The sequence below is a fragment of the Schistocerca serialis genome, chromosome 10 (genome assembly GCF_023864345.2).
Source record: "Schistocerca serialis cubense isolate TAMUIC-IGC-003099 chromosome 10, iqSchSeri2.2, whole genome shotgun sequence".
Lineage (NCBI taxonomy): Eukaryota > Metazoa > Arthropoda > Insecta > Orthoptera > Acrididae > Schistocerca > Schistocerca serialis.
In genome coordinates, this window is record NC_064647.1 from 187,182,430 (window position 1) to 187,204,584 (window position 22,155).

Below are 22,155 nucleotides of genomic sequence, written 5' to 3' on the forward strand. Positions count from 1 at the left end.
AGTATATACAAATCTGAAAACAATCTGGGCTTGACGGGACAATACTGCCTCAATTGGCATCACATAAAACATAATATAAGACAAGCAGTTTGTTTCAGAACATTAGATAAGTCAAAATAATATTAAGATAACAACTCTCATTTTTGTACAATATATATAAGATTAAGCTCATAGGATGCCTCTTGAAAGTGTGTAATGATGTGAAGATTTTTGGTAATAATATCCAATAACAGAGGTTACACATGTTGCACATACAAAAACTGGAAACTTCCCACTGTGTTGCAGTATCGATTACAAATCGATAGTAAAGTAAATAAAAGTGTAAATAGAAATGTATGTTTTGTCTGCATTTGAAATTGAATAGTAAAAATAATAATAATAACATAAATTTCTTTTAACAGCATTTGCTGTTAATTACTTGCCAGCTAATTTACATAGTGTGACATTGAAGTATGAGAGTAAATCAATATAGTATAGTTGGTTAACTGAGCAAAAGTTCCAATAGGTCTGGATTCATTATACAGTGCAACGGGAAGTGCCCTACAGGTTTTGATGGGTGACTTTGTAAGTATCAAAATATGTGACATAAATAGCTGTACCTTTTACTTGCATTGACTTCAGATTTTTCACATCCCTAAAGGCCCATAGACCTTGATTGTGTCATAAATTTAAACTTGATTTGTCTGGCCCGTACCTGAGAAAAAGGCATTGTAACAGATGGGTAACAAACTGATTCTATAAGGGTTCCATTTTTCCCTGCTGAACCCTATAAAATGTGATCACTGACAATCTTCCTGCATCCATATGTCCTGTAGCAATAAGTATGGCTCCAGGATCTGCAGATCAGTTTATTGAAATTATGAAAGATAATATCATAGTAAATGATGATGATTTGATGTTATACACTGAATATGATGATGAAAATCTTTATGAAGAGGTGTGTGGATTTTCTCATTCTCTCTCTCTGACCCTCTGTCTTTGTGAGGGACATTAAGGATGTACCAACCTCTCTCTTTGCTCATACACTTTTACTATATGCAGTCCTATTTTATTTGTAACAGATTCCTTCTTCAAGTACATACATGAACGACTATTAATTACAATCCTAACAAATAGTTCTCTTGTACTTTGGTGTCCTTGGCAGATAAAAGAAAGTCATCAATTTTGCTGATGCTCGTGCAAAACGGAAATTCCATCATTAAAATCATGATTCCCAACCACAAAATAGGAAAAAAAGTCTTCAGATTTAAGGGAAAGGAACAGAACAAACTGGCACTAGAAATGACAAAATTGCATTCATCAACACCAAAACATGGGCAATGTTTCAGGGTACATAAGGCTGTTAGGAATAGGTGACAATGAGAACATTATAAGAATAGGTAACGGCAGCGCATTTCCAGAGTTGTCAGATAAATTTCAGGTTCTTGCTAGTGGTACCTGGGTAAAAATCTTGAAATGTAAACATTCAGTAAGACAGCAAAAGTTTGTCAAATTCATTGGCAAAAATGATTTTGCCTCTTTGGAAGAAACGATGGAAGCAGCAGAGGAGTTTTGTATACAGACAAGACATATGATGTCACACTTCAGCCTCATGAATCAATGTATAACAAGACACTGGAGTACAAGGATGCTAAAATCAGTTTGGTGAAAAAACTCAATCTTTCCAAAACCACCAACTCTTACATAGCATAGTAATTTCCCTGCTTCAGGGAAATTGTCAACCTCTGTATTTTTATGTATGTAATAGTTGGCAATAAATTTGATCCTCAAATTCTGGTACTTTCAAGAAATTAAAAAAATAATTTAGGAGTGCTGTCATTATTTGCTGCAAGTCAGGAAAGCTAACAAAAGAGCTGTATTCAGATTTCTTGGAAATGATATTAAAACCGTACATTGCCGCAAAAAAATTCCTTGTGATGGTGGATTTGTGGGGCGGCCAAGCATATGATGCACGATGGCACATTAATCGATGCTGAAAGTGAGGTAATGTGTACTATGGAGATCATTCTGCCCAAATGTACTCCTCTTCCCAGCCCTGTGATGTATGTCTCTACCACCAAGTCAATAATATAATTAAAAGGCTACGAAGTGCTACTGAATTGCTGCAACAACAACAATGAGAATTATTGCCAAGAGAAGACACAGTTAAAACACATTTGATGGTGCAGAATCAGTTTGTTGTCACCTCAGTGATTTTGTGTGCTTGGCTTGCATCAAAACTGACAGATGAAAGTCATTCATTTAAAAATTCGAGTGAGATGAGCTTTCCAATGAAGTGTATTTCGGTAAAATGTTCTTGCTTTCATAAAATGTGCATTGTGTGAACAATATTTATGTTTTAAATGTTTCATTGATAATTATAAAAATGTGATGTAACTTCTAATAATAAATAAAAGCAGATAATTAATGGCTAGAATTATGGAAGTTTTACTTTCATTGAAAACTTCACCCAATTATGTATTTTAACTGTTCAAATGCATTAATTAATCATGACTATACTGATGTGTTAATTTTATGTATATTAATTGAACAGTTTAAATATATTTAAAATTTTATAATTAATAGTTTAACATTGCAAGGAGTAAATAAAATTAAAAAAAAAAAAAAAAAAAAAAAAACACAGCAGCAGTGAGAATTGAGCCCGAGTTGGTGCATTGCATCAGTGTAGCCATTGCGCCCTGCACCTGACTTGACCATTGTTGCTAAAAAAAATTCCTCACACTCTACTCAAAAATCTTTATAATTTCATACAGCACACTCAGGTGAGATATTCTAGGAAGTTAAGGTGGGCTTCTACTAACACAGTTAAAACCAAATCAGCGAGACCCCTCCCACACCCTTCCCTTGTCAGTGAATCCATTAACAGCTGGTGGAGGATATACAATAAACATCTTATTTTACTATGACCTCGAAATCTCTTGTATTCTGGTTTGGCGAAATAAACAAAACTGTTTAATTTATGTACAGCATAAATATGAACATGGTAGATCTTGCCTGTTGTTGACTGTATATTTCCATTCATTTATTAACAGTGTGTTCCATAGATGTCATCAGTGTGATAGGAAGTATGATTCAAGGTACACACTAACAAAAAGATGAGGAAATCATAGGAATTCAACCCCTCAATATGGGAATCCAAGTACATACTCAAGGGCTGTGAGCATCTGCACTGGTTACTTACGTGATCACTTACTTAATTTTACCATACATCACATTTGCGATAAACATTATGCTGTGGAATGTGTCAAAGCAACAATATGTACTAGCAGCTGACCCTGGCTTCACATAGGCAACACTACCTACCTATGAGGTGTGATCAAAAAATATGTTGAATGATTTTATTAGCAACAAAGTAATAAGCTGACATGGCACTTGATTTAATCTCCTTCAAATTACTGTTCTGGCTAGCAATGCACTTATCCCATTGTTGAGTCCATGACTGGAAGCATTTGTGGAAGGCTTCTTTTGGAAGGGCGTTCAGCAACTCCGTTGTGATCCTCTCAATGATAGGAATGGTGTCAAGCAATATTTTAATTTTTGAGAAGAGCCAGAAGTCGCAGGGTGGTAAATCTGGTGAGTAAGGCAGATGTGGACAGGCAGGAGCACTTTTTCCAGCCAAAAACTTGCGATTCAAAAGCGAGGTGTGGCACGGCACATTGTCGTAATGAAGAAGGAAGCCGTTCGCCCATTTTTCTGGTCTCTTTCCTCATACATCGTTTTGCAGACATTGCAGTACACCCTTGTAAAATTTGACATTTACACTTGTTCCCTTTGGAACAAAATCTGATTGCTCTATTCCCTCACTATTGGGAAAAAAATGAGCATGACTTTGATATTCGATTTTGACTGACTTGTCTTTATAGGGCAAGGAGATTCACTGGTTTTCATTGAGAATCTGAACTTTCCTCTCAGGGTCACACTCATGAGACCCAAGTTTCATCTCTAGTTACAATTTTGGCCATCAAATCCAGTCCAAATGATTGCACTCCTTCAACTCCACGCGAATTGACATATGATTTTTCTTCTGCTCGTCCCTCAAAAGTCTGGGAACTAATTTTGTACTCCCTCTTCTCATTTGAAAATTATCAGTTAAAATGCTTTTCACAGGTGCATGTGAGTTGCTAGCCTTTTCATTAAGCTCTTGAATAGTTATTCACTGTTTAAAAAAACAATTTTTGCCACATTTCCTTATGTTTTTGAAGTTAATTTACGTCCCAAACATCGTTCATCTTCTACTAACTCATTTCTGCTTTTAAATCACAGGTACCAATTGTAAACAGTCTTCAAAGTTACAGAAGTACATCATATGGTTGTAGCATCAGCAGTTGCTGCTAAAAAGTTCATTCACCATAATTTTTGATGACACCTTGTATGTCCAGATGACTTGTCTGGCATAGCAGTTATAAATTACTTAGACAAACCTTCCCTGTGATTCAGTCTATCTGTAAACGGAAACCATAGCAAAATCCCTAAAGCAGTTCCTGAGGTTAGCCTTCACATACAGACAAAAAACACAGTGGGAGACTTTGCTACTTACAGGTTTTTTTTCTGCAAAAATGACTATTTATTCCTATTCTATAACTGCTCTTTGGTATAGAAGGAGCTGTTAAGGAGAAACATCTTTAATTTACATTTGAAACCACTTCTGCTCTGTGTGACACATTTTATTTCCATTTGAATATCTCTGTTGCTCTCAAACTCAAGTAGATTGTTGATAATGATATTCGTAAATGAATTAATGTACTGTAAGACTGTGATTAAAATTTGTAGCTATTTGTAGAGAGTCTTGCAAGATATAAATATGTGAACACACATAATTCTGACTGCTTTCTTTTGTGCAGTGCATATGTTTTGCCTAAGTGAAGAGAGTTGCACCTAAAAGAGGTCAGTGAATGAAAATATGCTAAATAACTTAACTTACTGATTTTTATATCTCCAAGAATGGCATTTATTCTTATTGCAAAAATAGACAAACTTAAATGTTTTAGCAGGTCAAATGTACAGTTTTTCCACGTCCAGTTTCCATCAAAATGCACACCTAAAAGTTAGAATTTCCTACATTGTTTACTACTTCTTGCTGGTATACTAGAGTAATATAAGTTGGGATATTGTTGATGATACAAAACTGAATGAACTGTGTTTCCTCCAAGTTTGAAACTAGCCCATTTGTGAAAACCAGTCAGTAACTTTCACAAAATCACTATGTTGTATTTTCTCTGCCAATGCCTCTTCAGACTACATACTCAGCAGTTGCAGTCTGGCAAGTAGAACTTTTTTGCACTGCCAGCTGCTGACGACAGATGACACCAACTCATCAGCTAAATATAGGGACATCTGGGCTGACACACTATCAATGCAAGATATGTGATGATTATCATCACACATTGTTACATTGATAGTTAGACGGTCAAACATATCCTGTGTGTTTTCTATACATTACTATACAGGGTACCTGACACCTATTGGTTGATCAAAACTGGTAGTGTATAAAGCTTTATTTCATTGGCAGTTCTTAAATATGGTCTCTTCAAATATTTAACACCTTTAAGCCATCCCCATGTAAAATATATTACTCCCAAATGTCTGAGAGTGAACCTCAGTATTGCACACAGGTCCGTGGCTGGCCAGCAGTTGCCACCCGCATCTCGGAGCTTGCGGGTATCCCGGCAGGCCGTGGGAGGGCGACGCGGCGGAGGGCGCGGGAGTCGCCAGATGAGACGCGTGCTGCAGCACTGCTGGTGCTACGGCACCTCCCACCTGCCCCCACTAGTCGTCACGCCCTCGCTGCTACCATCACGCTGCTCGATGTCGCGCGCGTGGACCATTTTGCCACGGGACGGGCCGCGCTTGCGGCTGCCATGGCAACTTATTCGGGGTTGGTGGCTGCTGCAGTGCAGGTGAGAGTGCTGTAAAAATTATCTTGACCGACCTCAAATACATTTTCAGTGTTCTGCATCCTAATGAGTAATCCGTTATATTTTAAATATGTAGCATGTAAATTCCATCTCTTCCAACAATATTTGGCCGATGTACTTTCTGGGAATCTGTGGAGTGAACCTAGAGATGCAGAGTCCACCTCCTCTTGGTTCATTCTGTTGATGACTGGAAGATAGTGGCCGAAATTTCAGGCATCATTGTGTTGTACAACTCCCTGCCACTCTGCCACTGGCAGGGTCTGTGTACAACACAATCCCCTCCACTTTCCCCATTATTCTCACCGGTTCTTTGGCCCAACCTTCTTCTCCCTTCCAGATGCTTGCCCCTCAGCCTTCCCACCTGTCTCCTGTCCTTATCTCCTTCATTTTCTTCAAGCAGTTTTTAATTTTATTTCCGCAGTCTCCTCTTGTAGGGATTCCTCATGTCTTATCGTCCTTATACTTTCATTTCTCATCTTACAAAATTTTTTTACACCAGTCTTCCTTTCAAAAATTTCACCTCACTTGCTCAGCCCTTACCTTTTTTCCCTGTCCTTTGTGCCCTAGGTTTAAACAGTGTATGACAGAATGGTATAGAGTACACTTACTAGATCACCTTCGTACTTTCTCCTTCATCATTCCTCTCGCACTTATTATTACGATATCAATATACCTTTCTTGTTCACTTATCTCTTTGTCATTTCTTCCATTTTCCTGTGTTATAGTCTCCAGGGAATTGTATTCAGGTGCTCCCCAACCAGTGTCATGTTTACTGTAAGTGTATTGTGTTCAGATATTGTGACCACCAGCTCATACTCCTTTGTACTGAATCTTAGGCCATATTATTGCACAACTTATTCCAATACCTCTATTTCCTTCTGGACTTCCTCCTCATTATTCCTCCACATTATCAAGTCATCAGCAAACATTTCTAATCTGCATTCTATCTCTCTTATCACTTGTGTCATTATATCATCCATCACTATTGTAAAAAATAATGTAGATAGTGTGGTGTCATCCAAAGAGCGAGGGGCCAAAGCAAGGTCAGTACGTCGCAAAGCAGCCACAAGAAACGATAGTCGCTGCAAGGTGCACCGACGAATGGGCGACACAAGTGTTGACTATTGCCACCTCAGTGTACATTCCAATATTATTAAATTGTGTGTTCCCTTACAGGTGCCATCAAATGTAACAAGAGGATTATGCTCGTTGCTGATGAAGTACTCCATTGGTAGTCAGCGACTAGAGAACAGGAGGACTGCTGCGTACCTGCTGTACAAATACCGTGGTCTGCTCATCTTCCCAGAACAGAATCGTAGGCTTCCGTGTAAGTCCAGTTTGAGTAATATGGTAGCTACAATAACTTCTGTCATGTCATCCTTTCTTGACCCTCATGCCTTTTGTACTTAAGCCTCATGCTCGACAGATGGTCATAAAGTTTGTTTTGTCACAGCAACACTGTAGGGCAATCTGGTTTCCCGTTAGTGTTTACCGCTAGAATTTTGCTGCACTGTTTATCCACAAAACATTCCAAGTTAAAAAATTTGGGACTATGGATGCTCTCAAGAAGATGGTACTTTGAGTCGTGTCTTGTTTTCTGTTTATACAGTACACGAACTGCAGTGAAGCTCACAATGAGCAGGTTGCTGTGTTTAGGAAAATGTCCTCATAGTATGACCCTGTTGTTATTAGTGTGGGTGTGTCTAGTTGATATATTAATTAATTCATTCATCCGTCATGTTCCATAGATCTCATCAAGAACAATAACCCTCGGGGATGGGGAATGAATCGAGGTGCACATTGACTAAAGAATTTGGGGGAGGAGGAGTTAGACAGAGGGAGGAAAGAGGAGATAGACAGGGAGAGGGTGGAGATGGACTGAGAGTGGGGGAGGAGGGAGATAGAAGGGGCAGGTGGAGATGGAGGGGAGAGGAGGAGGAGGATAGAGGAGGAAGGCACAGATGGACACAGAGTGCGGAGGAACATTGACAGAGAGGAGGAGATAGCCAGAGCATGTGGGGCCGGGAATGGTTGGAGGAGATGGACAGAGAGGGTGGTTGGAGGAGATGGACAGAGGAGATGAACAGAGCGAGGGGGAGGGTGGAGAAAGACTAATAGAACTGTGGTAAATATGTGGCTGGGTATTCATTTAGTTAACCATAAACAATTGGTAAAAAAAAAGTGCTCAATGGTGTTCACGCTCTTGTCATCAGAATTCAATCAAATAAATTAGTAAGAAATCTATTTCTTTGAAGAAAGCTTTGCTTCCACAGTTTTACTATGCAGCTGATGTTTATCTGCTATTAGTAGCATAATGTTTACTTGATTACAGTGAAAATTCATTTATACATCTGACAAAGCACTTAAGCTTAATAATGTGCCATAGTCTACTTCAAAATGTTCTTTTAAATGTGCCTGTCTGTCACTCAGTGCATCTCTTTGTGCTGAGCAGCAAACTGTTCTATTTATATTGCTGTACTCTGTTCATAGTGTAATATGGCTGTAACATTTAGCAAAACACTCTTGTTGCATACAGGCACAATGTGGTAGGATCCTCAGCAGCTGTGTCATTATATGTACTCACAGCGTGGTCTCTAACCACACAGTGGAGTACTGTCGATTCAATGTCACTGCATAATTGTACAGTAGACTGACAGGGATATGGTGACTGTGTCATTGCATTGTACACTGATCAGCCAGAACATTGTATGACCACCTACCTACCCAAGAACCAGTATATCCACCTTTGGCACAAGTGACAACGGTGATGTGTCATGACATGGAAGCAATGATGAGGCCTTGGTAGGTCACTGAGAGAGGTGGCACCACATCTGCACATACAAGTTCCTTAATTCCTGGGAAGGTGCAATGAGCTCTGATGCCACATTGTCACATCTGAGATGTGTTCGATGGCTCAGATCTGACAAATTTGGTGGCCAGCACATCAACTGGAACTTGTCACTGTGTTCCTCTGACCACTTCATCATACTCCTGGCCTTTTGACATAGCACATTATCTTGCTGAAAAAAGCCACTGCCTTAGGGAACCATGATCATCATGAAGGGTTATATGTGGTCTGCAACCAGTGTTCGATACTCCTCGGCCATCATGATGTCCTGCACAAGCTCCATGGGACGGGAGGAGATGGCCAGAGCATGTGGGACCAGTGATGGTTGGATATGGACAGGCAGTGCATAATGGAGCTGCCACCAACTTGGCTCTGCCGCTGCGCTAAAGGCCAGTGCCTATGACCACGTGCCCATTTCAGTCATAGTTGCCGATGTTGTGGTATTAATATTTGCACATGTATGTGTCATTGGCTGTGGAGGCCCATCGTTAGGAGTGTTTAGTGCACTTGTACTCTGCCAGCATTAAAGTCTGATGTTAGTTATGCCATAGTTCACCACCTATCCTGTTTTACCAGTCTGCACAGCCTAGGACCTCCAACATCTGTAACGAGAGGTGGCTGCTTTAAAGTTACTAGCTAGGTGTTAAAAATAATATTGGGGTTTTTATTTATTTATTTATTTATTATTTTTTTTTACTCATCGTGATCTGTCGCAGCCACAGTCCTGGATTCTTAGACAGCTACTGTAAAAGTTAACTAGAAAGTTAAATGAATATTTAATCAAGTATAATGTTTTAACAGAGTGTTTATTATGATCTGAAAGAAAATCAAAGCATCTTTACAAAACTCAAATAAGTAGTAACGTCCTTACAATAATGAAATCATTCTTACTCAACAAGCTACATGCTTTCTTTCCAACTTCACACAAAGTACTGACTCCCCCATACCAACATGGCTATAGTGGAGGCCCATCGTTAGGAGTGTTTAGTGCACTTGTACTCTGCCAGCATTAAAGTCTGATGTTAGTTATGCCATAGTTCACCACCTATCCTGTTTTACCAGTCTGCACTTGTACTCTGCCAGCATTAAAGTCTGATGTTAGTTATGCCATAGTTCACCACCTATCCTGTTTTACCAGTCTGCACAGCCTAGGACCTCCAACATCTGTAATGAGAGGTGGCTGCTTTAGTGTGTGTATATATATATATATATCTAAAAACAAAGATGATGTGACTTACCAAATGAAAGTGCTGGCAGGTCGACAGACACACAAACAAACACAAACATACACACAAAATTCAAGCTTTCGCAACAAACTGTTGCCTCATCAGGAAAGAGGGAAGGAGAGGGGAAGACGAAAGGAAGTGGGTTTTAAGGGAGAGGGTAAGGAGTCATTCCAATCCCGGGAGCGGAAAGACTTACCTTAGGGGGAAAAAAGGACAGGTATACACTCGCACACACGCACATATCCATCCACACATACAGACACAAGCAGACATACTTAAAGACAAAGAGTTTGGGCAGAGATGTCTGCTTGTGTCTGATGTGTGGATGGATATGTGCGTGTGTGCGAGTGTATACCTGTCCTTTTTTCCCCCTAAGGTAAGTCTTTCCGCTCCCGGGATTGGAATGACTCCTTACCCTCTCCCTTAAAGCCCACTTCCTTTCGTCTTCCCCTCTCCTTCCCTCTTTCCTGATGAGGCAACAGTTTGTTGCGAAAGCTTGAATTTTGTGTGTATGTTTGTGTTTGTTTGTGTGTCTATCGACCTGCCAGTGCTTTTGTTCGGTAAGTCACCTCATCTTTGTTTGAAATCATTCTTACTCAACAAGCTACATGCTTTCTTTCCAACTTCACACAAAGTACTGACTCCCCCATACCAACATGGCTCACAATATATATATATATATATATATATATATATAAAAATCCTAATTCTAGGTATTGTTACAAGATGTGCTCTTCAGCAAAATTACAATTAAATGCTCAGATGGCTCTGAGCACTATGGGACTTAACTTCTGAGGTCATCAGTCCCCTAGAACTTAGAACTAAAACCTAACTAACCTAAGGACATCACACACATCCATGCCCGAGGCAGGATTCGAACCTGCGATCGTAGCGGTCTTGCAGTTCCAGACTGTAGCGCCTAGAACCGCTCGGCCCCTCTGGCCGGCTACAATTAAATCTTTCATCCTAAAACCAGTGACACATTTCAATAATTACCTTGACTCCTATATATTAAACATGGGTGAATTCTAGCGTGCACATTAATTTAAGCGTGTATAAACGCTTAACTATCAAATGTTAACAATACACTTGTTATATTTAGTAATTACAGAAGATTCATACCATATAAAATGTTCCTACCAATTAATGGACTTCTACACATTAGTGTAATTAAGATTCCGTAATTATTTTCTTCGTAACTTTTCCATAAGTACATTTTTGCATACACCTCTATGTCAGAAACTACTGTTTATGGTTAAAATTTATGTGTTTAAATAGGTTTCAATTAGACTGTTATGTCTCACTGCCCAACCACATGACATCTGAACATGTTTCACCTTGGTTTCGCCATGTTTTAAAAGCACTTGCCACAGCACTCCTCAAACACCCGACAAGTCATGCAGTTTGCGAAATGCTTGTGCCGAACCTCCGAGCCATTACGGTCTGTCCTCTGTCACACTCGGATAGATGACGCGACTTCCCCAATCTGCTCACTGACAGCAGACTCACTGATACTACACGCACTGTGTGTGTCTGACTAACAGTCATTCCTTGCCAGGTGACGCTGTTATCACCAGGACTGGTTTGTATCAATAGTTGGTCAGTAGTCTTAACGTTCTGGCTGATCAGTGTATATGTGACTATCACACACTGCGTCTACATCATCAGCTCTTCAGTCCACAGCTCGTGGTCTAGTGGCTAGCATTGCTGCCTCTGGATCACAGGGTCCCGGGTTCAGTTCCCGGACAGGTTGGGGATTTTTCTCTGCCCGGGGACTGTGTGTTTGTGTTGTCCTCATCATTTCATCATCATCATCATCATCATCATCATCATTCATGGCAGTGGCTAGATTGGACTGAGTAAAAAATTGGATCTTTGTACGGGCACTATGACAACGCAGTTGAGCGCCCTACAAACCAATCATCATCATCATCATTGACTCTTCAGTACACACCCACCACAGTACCTCTCATCAGAGGTCAAGTGCCTGCCACTTCATCATTATCGCAACACAGTGTCTCACTGTGTGGCCATTCGTAAAACAAAAATGTCCAGAAACTCCTTATCTGTTGTTGCCAGTCACTTCTGGAACGAGCTACCGATCACTCTGCACACAGTTCAATGTCAAATGCTCCCATCTTCTCTCTGTTATGCTTCTTTCTCTTTTATTTATCAGTAAGTCATGCTACGCCACTTTCTTTTCCCATATCTTCATTACTTCTCTCGTGTCCATTGCTGCAAGCACTTATAGTTCCATTGTACCGTCCTGTAACTTGTTTTACTTCATATGAACTAATGTAAACTGCATTTCCATACTATTTATGCGATAGCAATTTCTATATATTTATATGCAACTTACAACATGCTTGTTGTAATTAATGTAAAGCAGAACATTTAGAATGCCTGGTTAGATGTAAGAGTGAGTCTGATGACCCTGATCTCAGGAGGTTAAATAAATCAATAAATAAAAAATATAGGGATTATATACAGATTGTAAAAGAATTTTGCTATTTGATATAGATATAGTATATGCATTACATATCTAAATGAAGGAAAGAGAGACAAGATAAAGTGCTATTACTGTCAACAACGTCCAACACACACTTATTTTATTAAGTCAAAAATTACTTTTCCCTTTAGTAACATAACTTAAAAGATATTACATTACAAAACTACTGCAGTGGTTTCAGCGTTAACTTTCAACAGAAAAGAAGTTCATTTACTACTTATTTTTAATCTGTTATTTCATAACTTTTCAGTACTGAATAATAATACTAATAATAATGATAATTATTATAATTATAATTACAGTAATAACTACCAGGGCATTGAGACAAGAAAGAGATACAAAAATATTGAAATAATATTGTTTATGTGCAAATAATTTTTTATACATTTCATATTAATAACATGTAAATGTCACACGAATAACATCAGCATTATAAATATAGATGTAAAAAATGTTATTGTACGAGAAGCTTTATTGAATTGTGTTGCTTACAAATGTGATGCGTCACATTCTTCAGTAGAGAATGAGTGTGTATCATCGACCAGTCTCGTGATAAGTGGTATGTGAGTAGGCAGTGTTATTCCACTTCACTACACCTCGGGTTTCTATTCACACAGCATCAGCAACGTGCAGTGTGTGGACGGCCACGATGCAGCTCGTGGACGACGACGACGCAGATGTGCGGCGGCAGGTGTCGGCACTGGTGCCCGGGCGGCGCACGCCGGTGGTGGCGCACTGGGCACGCGAGGCGCTGATGGAGTGGATCGTGCAGAGTGGAATCCTGGAACCGCACCACCTGGGTGCACTGCTCTGCGCCTGGGCACTCGGCTCCTCCACCGAGATTGTCCGCGACGTCCCCGACGAGGTGAGCCCTGCAGCACGGAGGTCGAGACTGTGCGCCGAGCCGGGACTTGCACGTCGAACCTCAGTTTTCTCGTGCACTATCTTTACCGCATCTGGAGCTGGGTACATCCTGGTTGGAAACATCTGATATTGGGAGTAATTGGACAAATTGAATTTACTGGAAAAGTCAGGATAGTCTGGGAGGCTCCGAGGAATTATCAAAGTCTCCCTAGAGGTTCTGCTTCAAAAAGAATTGGTTGTGGAGTGGCATACTGACAGGTCGGGAAGAGTGCAGCATTTTTGGCTCGATCACTTCTGTCTCTGGTGACCTTGCGAGGTGCCGGGGCTTGCAGTGTATTTAAAACTAAATTCTTCTAGAATCTTCATATGGAAATGATGCTCTAAGCCCCCCCTTTTCTAAGTCCGATTTTTGCTGTTGCACGTGGATTAAGAAGAAACTTGAACTGACTGTAATCGACCCTGCAAGTGGAGTAGAAAAGAGTTTGGCACCTGCAATAATTTAATTGGATAGAAATTAATTAGATAAAGGAAAGTTTCATTAATGTAGTGAGAAATGAAAGGATTGCTCTACCGATTAACAGAATGAAAGTTCTGTCCAAAATAACAATTTGATTTATTATGACTAAACTCAAAATAATAAACAAAACACATGAAACATTTACAATACATCAAATTGGATACTCAAATAAGTGCTGTGAAGGTGAAGTTGTCCATAAATTAGATTGTGACATTTATGACGAAGTGGTATGTGGAGCCAGTTCCTTGCAACTCAAATCTTAAGAGAAACACCCAGCCAACCCAACATTAGTTGCTGCTACAGTAGCGATAACTCAGACAATGAACACCCAAGACAGAACAAAGTTAGAAAAGACGAACAGGTGCGCTCTGCTGAGCTCTGATTATCACCTAGCAAAATTCCCTGATTTGCCAGTGCTGCAGACATACATTACCAAGCTGTCTTCTTCACTGCAAGGACATGACCTGGCATACCGGAGGTGATGGCTGGTTGCTTCGACGTCCCGTCGTGGTGATGATGATGTCGCAAGTATAGCCCGAAACAAATTCTCCTGGTCTGGCTGTTCCAGACTAAAGACTTCCTAGCAACACAAATAAGCCTTTGAGGGAGACGAAGAAGGCTTGCTACACAATCACTGACGGTACAGTGAGTGATTTTAACAAGAGAAGTCACCCAGTAACTCCGGTACAGTCAACTTTAGCCAAAACTGCTCAAGACGGACAACATAGGCCGCTTGTACGCAGAATGTTCAATTGCCAACTGAACTCGGAGAGTTACATTGAAGTCAAAACTTCAGCAACTTTGTCAAACAGTTACAATCAAATCAAAGTCTATTAGACAGCCAACGGAAGGCAGGCTGTCCAGAGCAGCGAGAGCTCAGTCTTGTAACCTACTCCGACTGAAAGGCGAGAGCTGACTCCCTCAAGAGCACCCGTACAAGCCGAACACAGCACATTCCCGCCCCCACGACAGTGGTCGTGGTTAAACATTCCAATCAGAAACTCGAAAACCGGCAGAAAATTCCCCTCTATTGCCGACGCAGTACTATTCCACCAATGGAGATACTTGGCGCCAATTTCTGCGCCGATTTTGCTATGTCACGGAGCTATTCCGTGAGCAAGCCAATCACAGTTATGATTTTGCAGAAACCGTGGGAATTTGCCCACCAAGACTGCCTGGGAACACAAGTCATTCCCACGCCTCGCTGGTAGCCCACCAGAAAGTGTTTTCACTAAGTTTCTGCAAAGTAATGGAATCTCTAGCTCAGCCGCTCCGTCAGGCCCCTGTGGACGTGTTGCCGCCGCTCTTGTGACAATGTCGGCATCTGGAAAGCATCCACTTGACTCCCTCACACCCATCGGCTTAACCCTTTCCAGATCAGCAGAATCCGCCTGTCACCAGACCACCCGGGTGACGAGAGACGCTGCGTGGGAAGTCCGCGCGTGAAGGAATAGCGACTTTTCACCACATGCAATTAGGGAGGAAAATCAAATTATTCAGAGTAAGATAGAAATATGAGAGGGGGCTCATGCCACCTCTCAACCTCGGGAACCTCCATTACTGTCCGTACGTTCTCAGGCTCCAGATCTGCTTTCCACTGCAAAGTTGTGAGTGTGGCGGTGTGAAGTGTGCACTTCAGAATTTATCACGTACCTGTGAATTTGTCATTTACACAAAAGCAGAGGAGGGTTTTTTAAAGTGATAAAAAATAAAAATACATATCCATATTTTAATGTGTGTGTTTTCTATATCAGTTTTGATATCTAGCTTTTTTTTTTTACAAAGTTTAGTGTGGATTAACACTTTGCATACTTTCTTGTAGTGTTATGCTTAAAGTCAATGGTGGCCTTAGCATGAAGGGCATCCAGTTAGCTATGTGAAGGATCGTTCCTATTAAAACCTATTGATATTACATTCCAGTAACAGCAGTCTTGAACATGTTCCTGTGAGGATCTTTGATATACTGGATGTTAATGAATAATGAAACAGCAAGGCACAAAACACTCATGGAGTCATTAAATAAAAGGAATTTCCAGGAGTAGTGAGAGCTTGTAACTTAAAGAATTGGCAATAAAACTGTAAATCCTAACTGAATGGAAAATGGTCACTAATACCTACACACACACATTCTAGAGCATAATGTCTTGTTGATGCAACCACTCTCTCCTGTCGCTGGCTGTTTATTTCAGTTCCTTTTAATTGTCTCCCTTCTCAGTGCCTTCCAAATACCTCTGAATATCTGATAGGACTTGCAACATTCTTTTCATTTCTTTTTTGGAGGTTGCAACTGTCATGTTATCAGCAGATCTAATACTTTGTATCCTTTCACCATTGGCTTTTATTTCTTTTGTCTTATCTTTCAGGATCCGAATAGCTTCCACAATGAACACATTAAATAAATGTGGGGGTAGGAACCATCCTTGACTCCTTTTCTCGCTCTCTTTCTCTATGTTATTTATGTTCATTTTTGTGCTTCAGTTCTGGTACAGTTGACTGATCATTCTTCCATTCTTCCACACAAGTCCTATGCTTTCCGTACCTCTAAAGAGTAGTTCTCAGTTCACATTGCCAAAAGTTTTTCCAAGTCAGTGACGGTAAGGTAAGTTGTTCTATTCATATGCCTCCTTCTCTCCAATAACATGCACAAGCCAAAATTACCTCTCTTGTTCCTCTGCATTTTCTAAATCCAAATTGGTCTTCTCCCGTATACTTATTAATTTTCCTTTTATCTTGATTTTAACTATATTAGTGGATATTTTGGAGGCATGTGATAACATTAATAGTCTTCTGTAATGGGTGCAGTCATAGATGGGGAGTGTGTAAACTCCTCAGAAGAGACTTGTGCAAAATTGAGACATTGATTGCACAGGCTATAGGTAATAAACTTCTAACAGTTGGAAAATCACTGGAATTATTGTGTCCAAATCTGAGAGGCAGTGAAAATAGGTCCACGGGCCAAAAAGGTATCAACTACTAAATAGAATAAACAGTTTTTGCAAAGAGTGTTTCCTCGTGAGGGACTTGTACAGTATACTGTAATAGCTATCAGAACTTGATGTCAGTAACATGTTTGTCCCTACTCTCAATGACTATTTTCTCATTGTTTAATCTGTAAAGTATGTAAAATTATTGTACAGAATAGTGTTAAACAACAGACTCAGTGGCTGAGGCCGCTAAGGCACGCTTGTGCGGTGACACTTGACCCGGGGGTGAGCCGGTTGAATACTGGTGGTGGAAAAAATGTTCACTGCTATTATTTGGCCAAAACAGGGGAGGAGAGGTGGTGGCTTAGATTTTCTGATCACCAGACGGTGCACCAATGTCCTGGTTTAAATACCAAAGCTCTCCACAGTGTCTCATGAAGTGAGTGCATGTGATGCTGTTGATGGCGATCTGTCTGTCACATGGTGGTGTTAAGCTTTGTGGCCCTGTTGATGCTATTCGCAAGGAGTAGGCTTTGTGCCAACACCGGGTTTCATCCTTTTCCTTATCTCACCACCACACTACACACACACACACACACACACACACACACAGCGCGCGCGCGCGCACACACACACACACACACACACACACACACACACAGAGAGAGAGAGAGAGAGAGAGAGAGAGAGAGAGAGAGAGAGAGATAAAATGCATACTTGCAGTATTACAAATAGTATGTAATGAAGCATGTTGTGAATAAACAGACAAATAACAATCTTAAACACAATGTGGCATTATAATTTTCCAGGAAGGCATTTTCGAACAGAGCGAATCGAACGAGTTCCGCGAGGGCGCGGCACTGTGTGAGCTGGCGTGCTCTCACCTGCGCGTCGTAGCAGACCGCACTGGCCGTGAGCTGCTGCTGCGCAAGCAGGACCCCTGCATGCGGGGCTGGCTGGCCAAGTGGTGGTTCCTGCCCGAAGGTCAGTCGCTGGTCAAGCTCCAATTATCAGATTGTCGTGTACCTGTATCTATACTGAATCACTCGTCAGTATCCTTCTCTACATTCTCTGTCTTTTCATCTTCTGCTTGTGATGTCAGGACCTCTAGCAAATCGGTAGATTCTTTTGCATTTGGTGTGGCCTAGGGTTGAACTTCAAGCAGCTTATAAAGTCACCTTTTGCTCATGGGCAGTACCTGAGAAAACCTCGAAAAACTGTAATTTTCAGATATGAAGAGTGCCAGCTGTGAGGATGCCCCCTTCTATAATCTTTATTCGTGGCAGATTGTCGAAATTTTTACTGTACGCTCTTAAGATGGTGTTCTCGGGGAACTTCAGTATCATTATCAGTTATTTAGAGCCGTAGGTTCGGAGCTATCATTTTGCAGAAAACCACAAAAGCCAATTTAGCCATTTCTGCACCATCAGCCACAGTTATCTAAATAAATAACAATAGCAAATTGATCAACTTTTAACTCTGCATTCTTTAGACATTCATCTAAAAAAGCCATTTTCCCCGTTTTTGAAAATCTGTCTTCGATATCAAGATACACCTGATGAATCGTGCTTTTGGGTACCAAAAGCACCAGTTGTGGGCATTGCCATGCTTATAATTTCTGTTCATGAACATTTATCAGAATTTGAACCAAATCTGTGGTATCCTTTACCAAGATCCAGAGGTTCAAATTTACTGTACTTATGGACATAAACTAAGTGCATAATATCCAGTGTGAGATGTAAATCTAGTTTTAAATGATGTAGTGAACACATGACAAGCATTCTAAGGTTCCGAGGTCATAAAACTTTCTTTCTATTTGCCATTTTTTTGCCAATATAACTCAAATCCCATATGGTATTTCTATCATTTCTACTCTTTTAAAGTATAAATCACAAGTCGGGCATTTTTGCTGAATTGTAATCAACGAGCAAAGTAACCAGAAAAAAATGTATAGCAAATGATTTTGTATTAACTTTATATTGTGCATACTTATTTGTTTTCTATATGTTCCAAATTATATAAATCTGTTGAAGTATATAAACAAACTATCAAAACTTTACTGACATATGGAATTTGTTTTATATAATCAGCATACCCTGCTGTAGCAGGGAAAATAAGAGAACCAGTGGAGAAATGCTCCTTCCAGAGCACAAAAAGGCAAATATGTTCCTCTTTAAAAGCCTCTGACAGAAAATTGAGGAACCAACTGCCTCAATCCTCATTCCATCATACTCAGCAAAAATTACGTCATGCTAACATAATTGCACTTTTTTGTCCTGAAAGAGAGTAGTTTTTTGTGCTGAAAGAGAGTAGCAGAGATATAGTGACAGTGGAAGAGAGGGGAGACAGAGATGATGGGGGAAGAGAAAGTGGGAGTGAAAGAGAGGTGGATGAAGGCATCAAAAGTGTGAGCCAAAGAGCAAGGATATAGTTAAGATCAGTGAGAGACAGTGGCAGTAAAAGTGGAAGGGAGAAGAATAGAGATAGAAGCAGTGGGATCAAAAGAGAGAGGAGACAGTGGAAATGAAAAATAAAGATGAATGGAGATTGCAGAAAAGCTCGTGGGGGTTCTGGACCCTCCCAGACTGGCAAACTTAAACTAGATATGGGAGAGGACCTAACTTTTTAACACATTGGTATAGGGGGGGGGAAGAAGTTGGACCTCAGAGAATTTTTGAGCTGCTGGGGGGTTTGGTGGAGACAATGATAATGAGGAGGGAACACTAAAGGAGACAGTGACAATGAGGTATTGTATAAAATAATCAATGGGAGAAAAAGGTGACAGTGCTAGAGAGAGACATATAGTAGCAGTGAGAGGGAGATGATGAGTATGAAGGATTTACTACAAGAGAGTCTGGAAAAAAAGTATTTAGAATGTTCTTTGCTTAAAGAGCTAGAATATGTTCACATTACAAATTTTTTTCTGCCTAAGGCCTTTACAGAGGAACATATTCGCCTTTTTGTGCTCCAACAAGAGCAATTTTTAATAGGCTACCCAATAATCGTCTGATTGAAAACCGTTATCGTCTTTCCATTCCTCTTCACTAAGCCCCACTGTATCTATATTGATCCTTTCCAGGTTTTCTAGATTCTGCACCACTTTCAAACTTCTGACAATCCATGCTCCAACTCATAGGATGTGTTACCCTTTCGTAGGTAAAAGACATCTTTCTGTACACCATGAGTTACTTGTAAAAAATATTTACTTACCAGACCAGTATTCGGGCTTATAGTCCATCATCAATTGTGTGTGTCTGTGTTAAATAATGTGTGTGTCAAGAATGAAATCTATATGTTAAAATTCATGTGGATCTCTGTGGTATACAGGTTGTCCTGTGTACATGTTCTAGTTGATGGTCAGTTCCATGTTTTCGTCATGTAACAGTAGTATCCAATGTGACCAAGGAGTATGGCTATTTAACATTTGGCAGAAATAACATGTACACATGTTGACATGTGTACCACAGAGATCCACCTCAGTTTTAACACCATAAAGATTTCATACATCAACGACATGTCAGTTGATATGGATGTACAAAATATATACCACTGATGATGGGCTTTATGGCTGAATACTAGTCTAGAAATAAAATATTTTATGTGCAGCTCATGGTGTACAGCAAGGTCATTTAACAAATACCTATAAGCTGCGGAGCACCAAACATACAAGATTTTCACCCTTTCGTTGGTTATTAAATCTTTTTTGATGATTGTCTCTACCATGGCAGCCCATCCCAGAGATCCAAATGGAGAGCAAATCCAGAATCTTTTCCCAATGTAGAGATCATTATGACACTTTTACAATTACATGCCAAATGTCTTGTTGATACACATTTTATGTCTTTAATGTGGTGGTTTCAAGTGCTTTCTGCATCTTCTTGCTGTTGATCACTGCTGATTCTTACATCTTTTAGCGGCAGTTTCCCACAGCCGTGACCAAAGATTAACATGAAACTCTGTCTGCACCTCCATCCTCTTTTGACAAAGCTGTTGGCAGAAGGAGTATGAGTCCTTATACTGGAGGTCTTTGGCTACCATTGATGGTGGCTTTTATTCAAAATTTGAACAGTGGCTAGGATCAGACGTGGGGCTCAGAACGTTTAAAGTACCAGCAGAGACGCTATCCCCAGACCCCAGTTATAGGAGACTGAAGACCACACTAAGCAGTGTCCCTTGGTTGTAAGCAGTAGTGGTTAAACATAGATGAAGAGGCTTGCATGGGATAGACTAGCATAGAGTGCTACATCAAACTGGTCTTCAGACTGAAGACCACAACAACAACAACAACAACAACATAACCCTTATAACCCTCTTGATCTCATTGTTGCCAAAGATAAAAAGTTATACAGAAATGCACTGTAGCTGCAGTTTACTAAAGAAAATGTATGAATATCTTTACAATATACATACATCAACAATGTTTTGCATCACCCCTTTATTTCGAAGTTCATCACACAGAAAACAAAATTTGACTTAAAGGCATTCTTGGCTCTCATTCCATGTCGGCATACCATCAGTGGGATCATCGAGCCAGGCCTGGTCGAAATTGTCTTACTCTTGAATGGCAGTTCCGCATAAGTCACATAAAGTACTGGGTGTTGTCAACATCAAAAAACAACTCATTGTACTCAATCCACACATGTTCGATTGGGTATATGTCCAGGAAAGAGGCAGGCCACGCCAGTCTGGCAATCTTAGCATGCCGAAGAAACATGCATCACGGTAACAGCAAGATGAGCACACAAGCTATCATGTGTTGGGATGACATTGTCACAAAAACATTGGTGATTGGGTTCCACCATGGGGATCTAGTCACCAATTGATACTTTACTTTCACCTGAAATGTTGCAATCCGTTTGAGTGTGGCGTTCTACCCATAAGTAATACTCATGGTGGCTGTATGTATGTTTACAGACAATGTCAAGGGATGAGCTTCCAGTCAGTAAGGGAACATTCACAATGGCAACACACCTGCTCAACATATTAGGGTGATGCAAAACTTTTGTTCATGTATGTATTTAAAACTGTTCAGGAGCAGGAAATGGGCATTATCTATACATAGCTTTATATTCTGTTCAATTATTGACTGTAATCTTTTCACTAACTGCAGAAAATTCTTAGGTTTAAATTTACTTTGTGTCCATGATGTAGGTGAAGATGGTATTTAACCTCCAAATCAATTCCAGCATTCAAAGTTTTTTTGTTTGTTCACTGATCCAGTATTTACCTCCAGGGTAATTTTAGTTGTGTAGACATTAGCCTGATCATGTTCAGAACTCAACTAACAAATAATTTATAGCCATTGAGGATGTCTGTATCACTAGGAGATTTAATGTTAGAATAGAAACAATC

General features: G+C 40.2%; 1 protein-coding gene across 1 annotated transcript in view; it reads left to right on the top strand.

The window, feature by feature from the left end:
- Positions 1–22,155, top strand: part of LOC126424664 (thyroid adenoma-associated protein homolog) — a 249,010-nt gene that overhangs the window by 221,460 nt on the left and 5,395 nt on the right. The window contains 4 exon segments of the mRNA XM_050087394.1: positions 5,613–5,897; positions 7,092–7,242; positions 13,116–13,363; positions 17,613–17,787. Coding sequence (XP_049943351.1) covers positions 5,613–5,897; positions 7,092–7,242; positions 13,116–13,363; positions 17,613–17,787 — 859 coding nt within the window.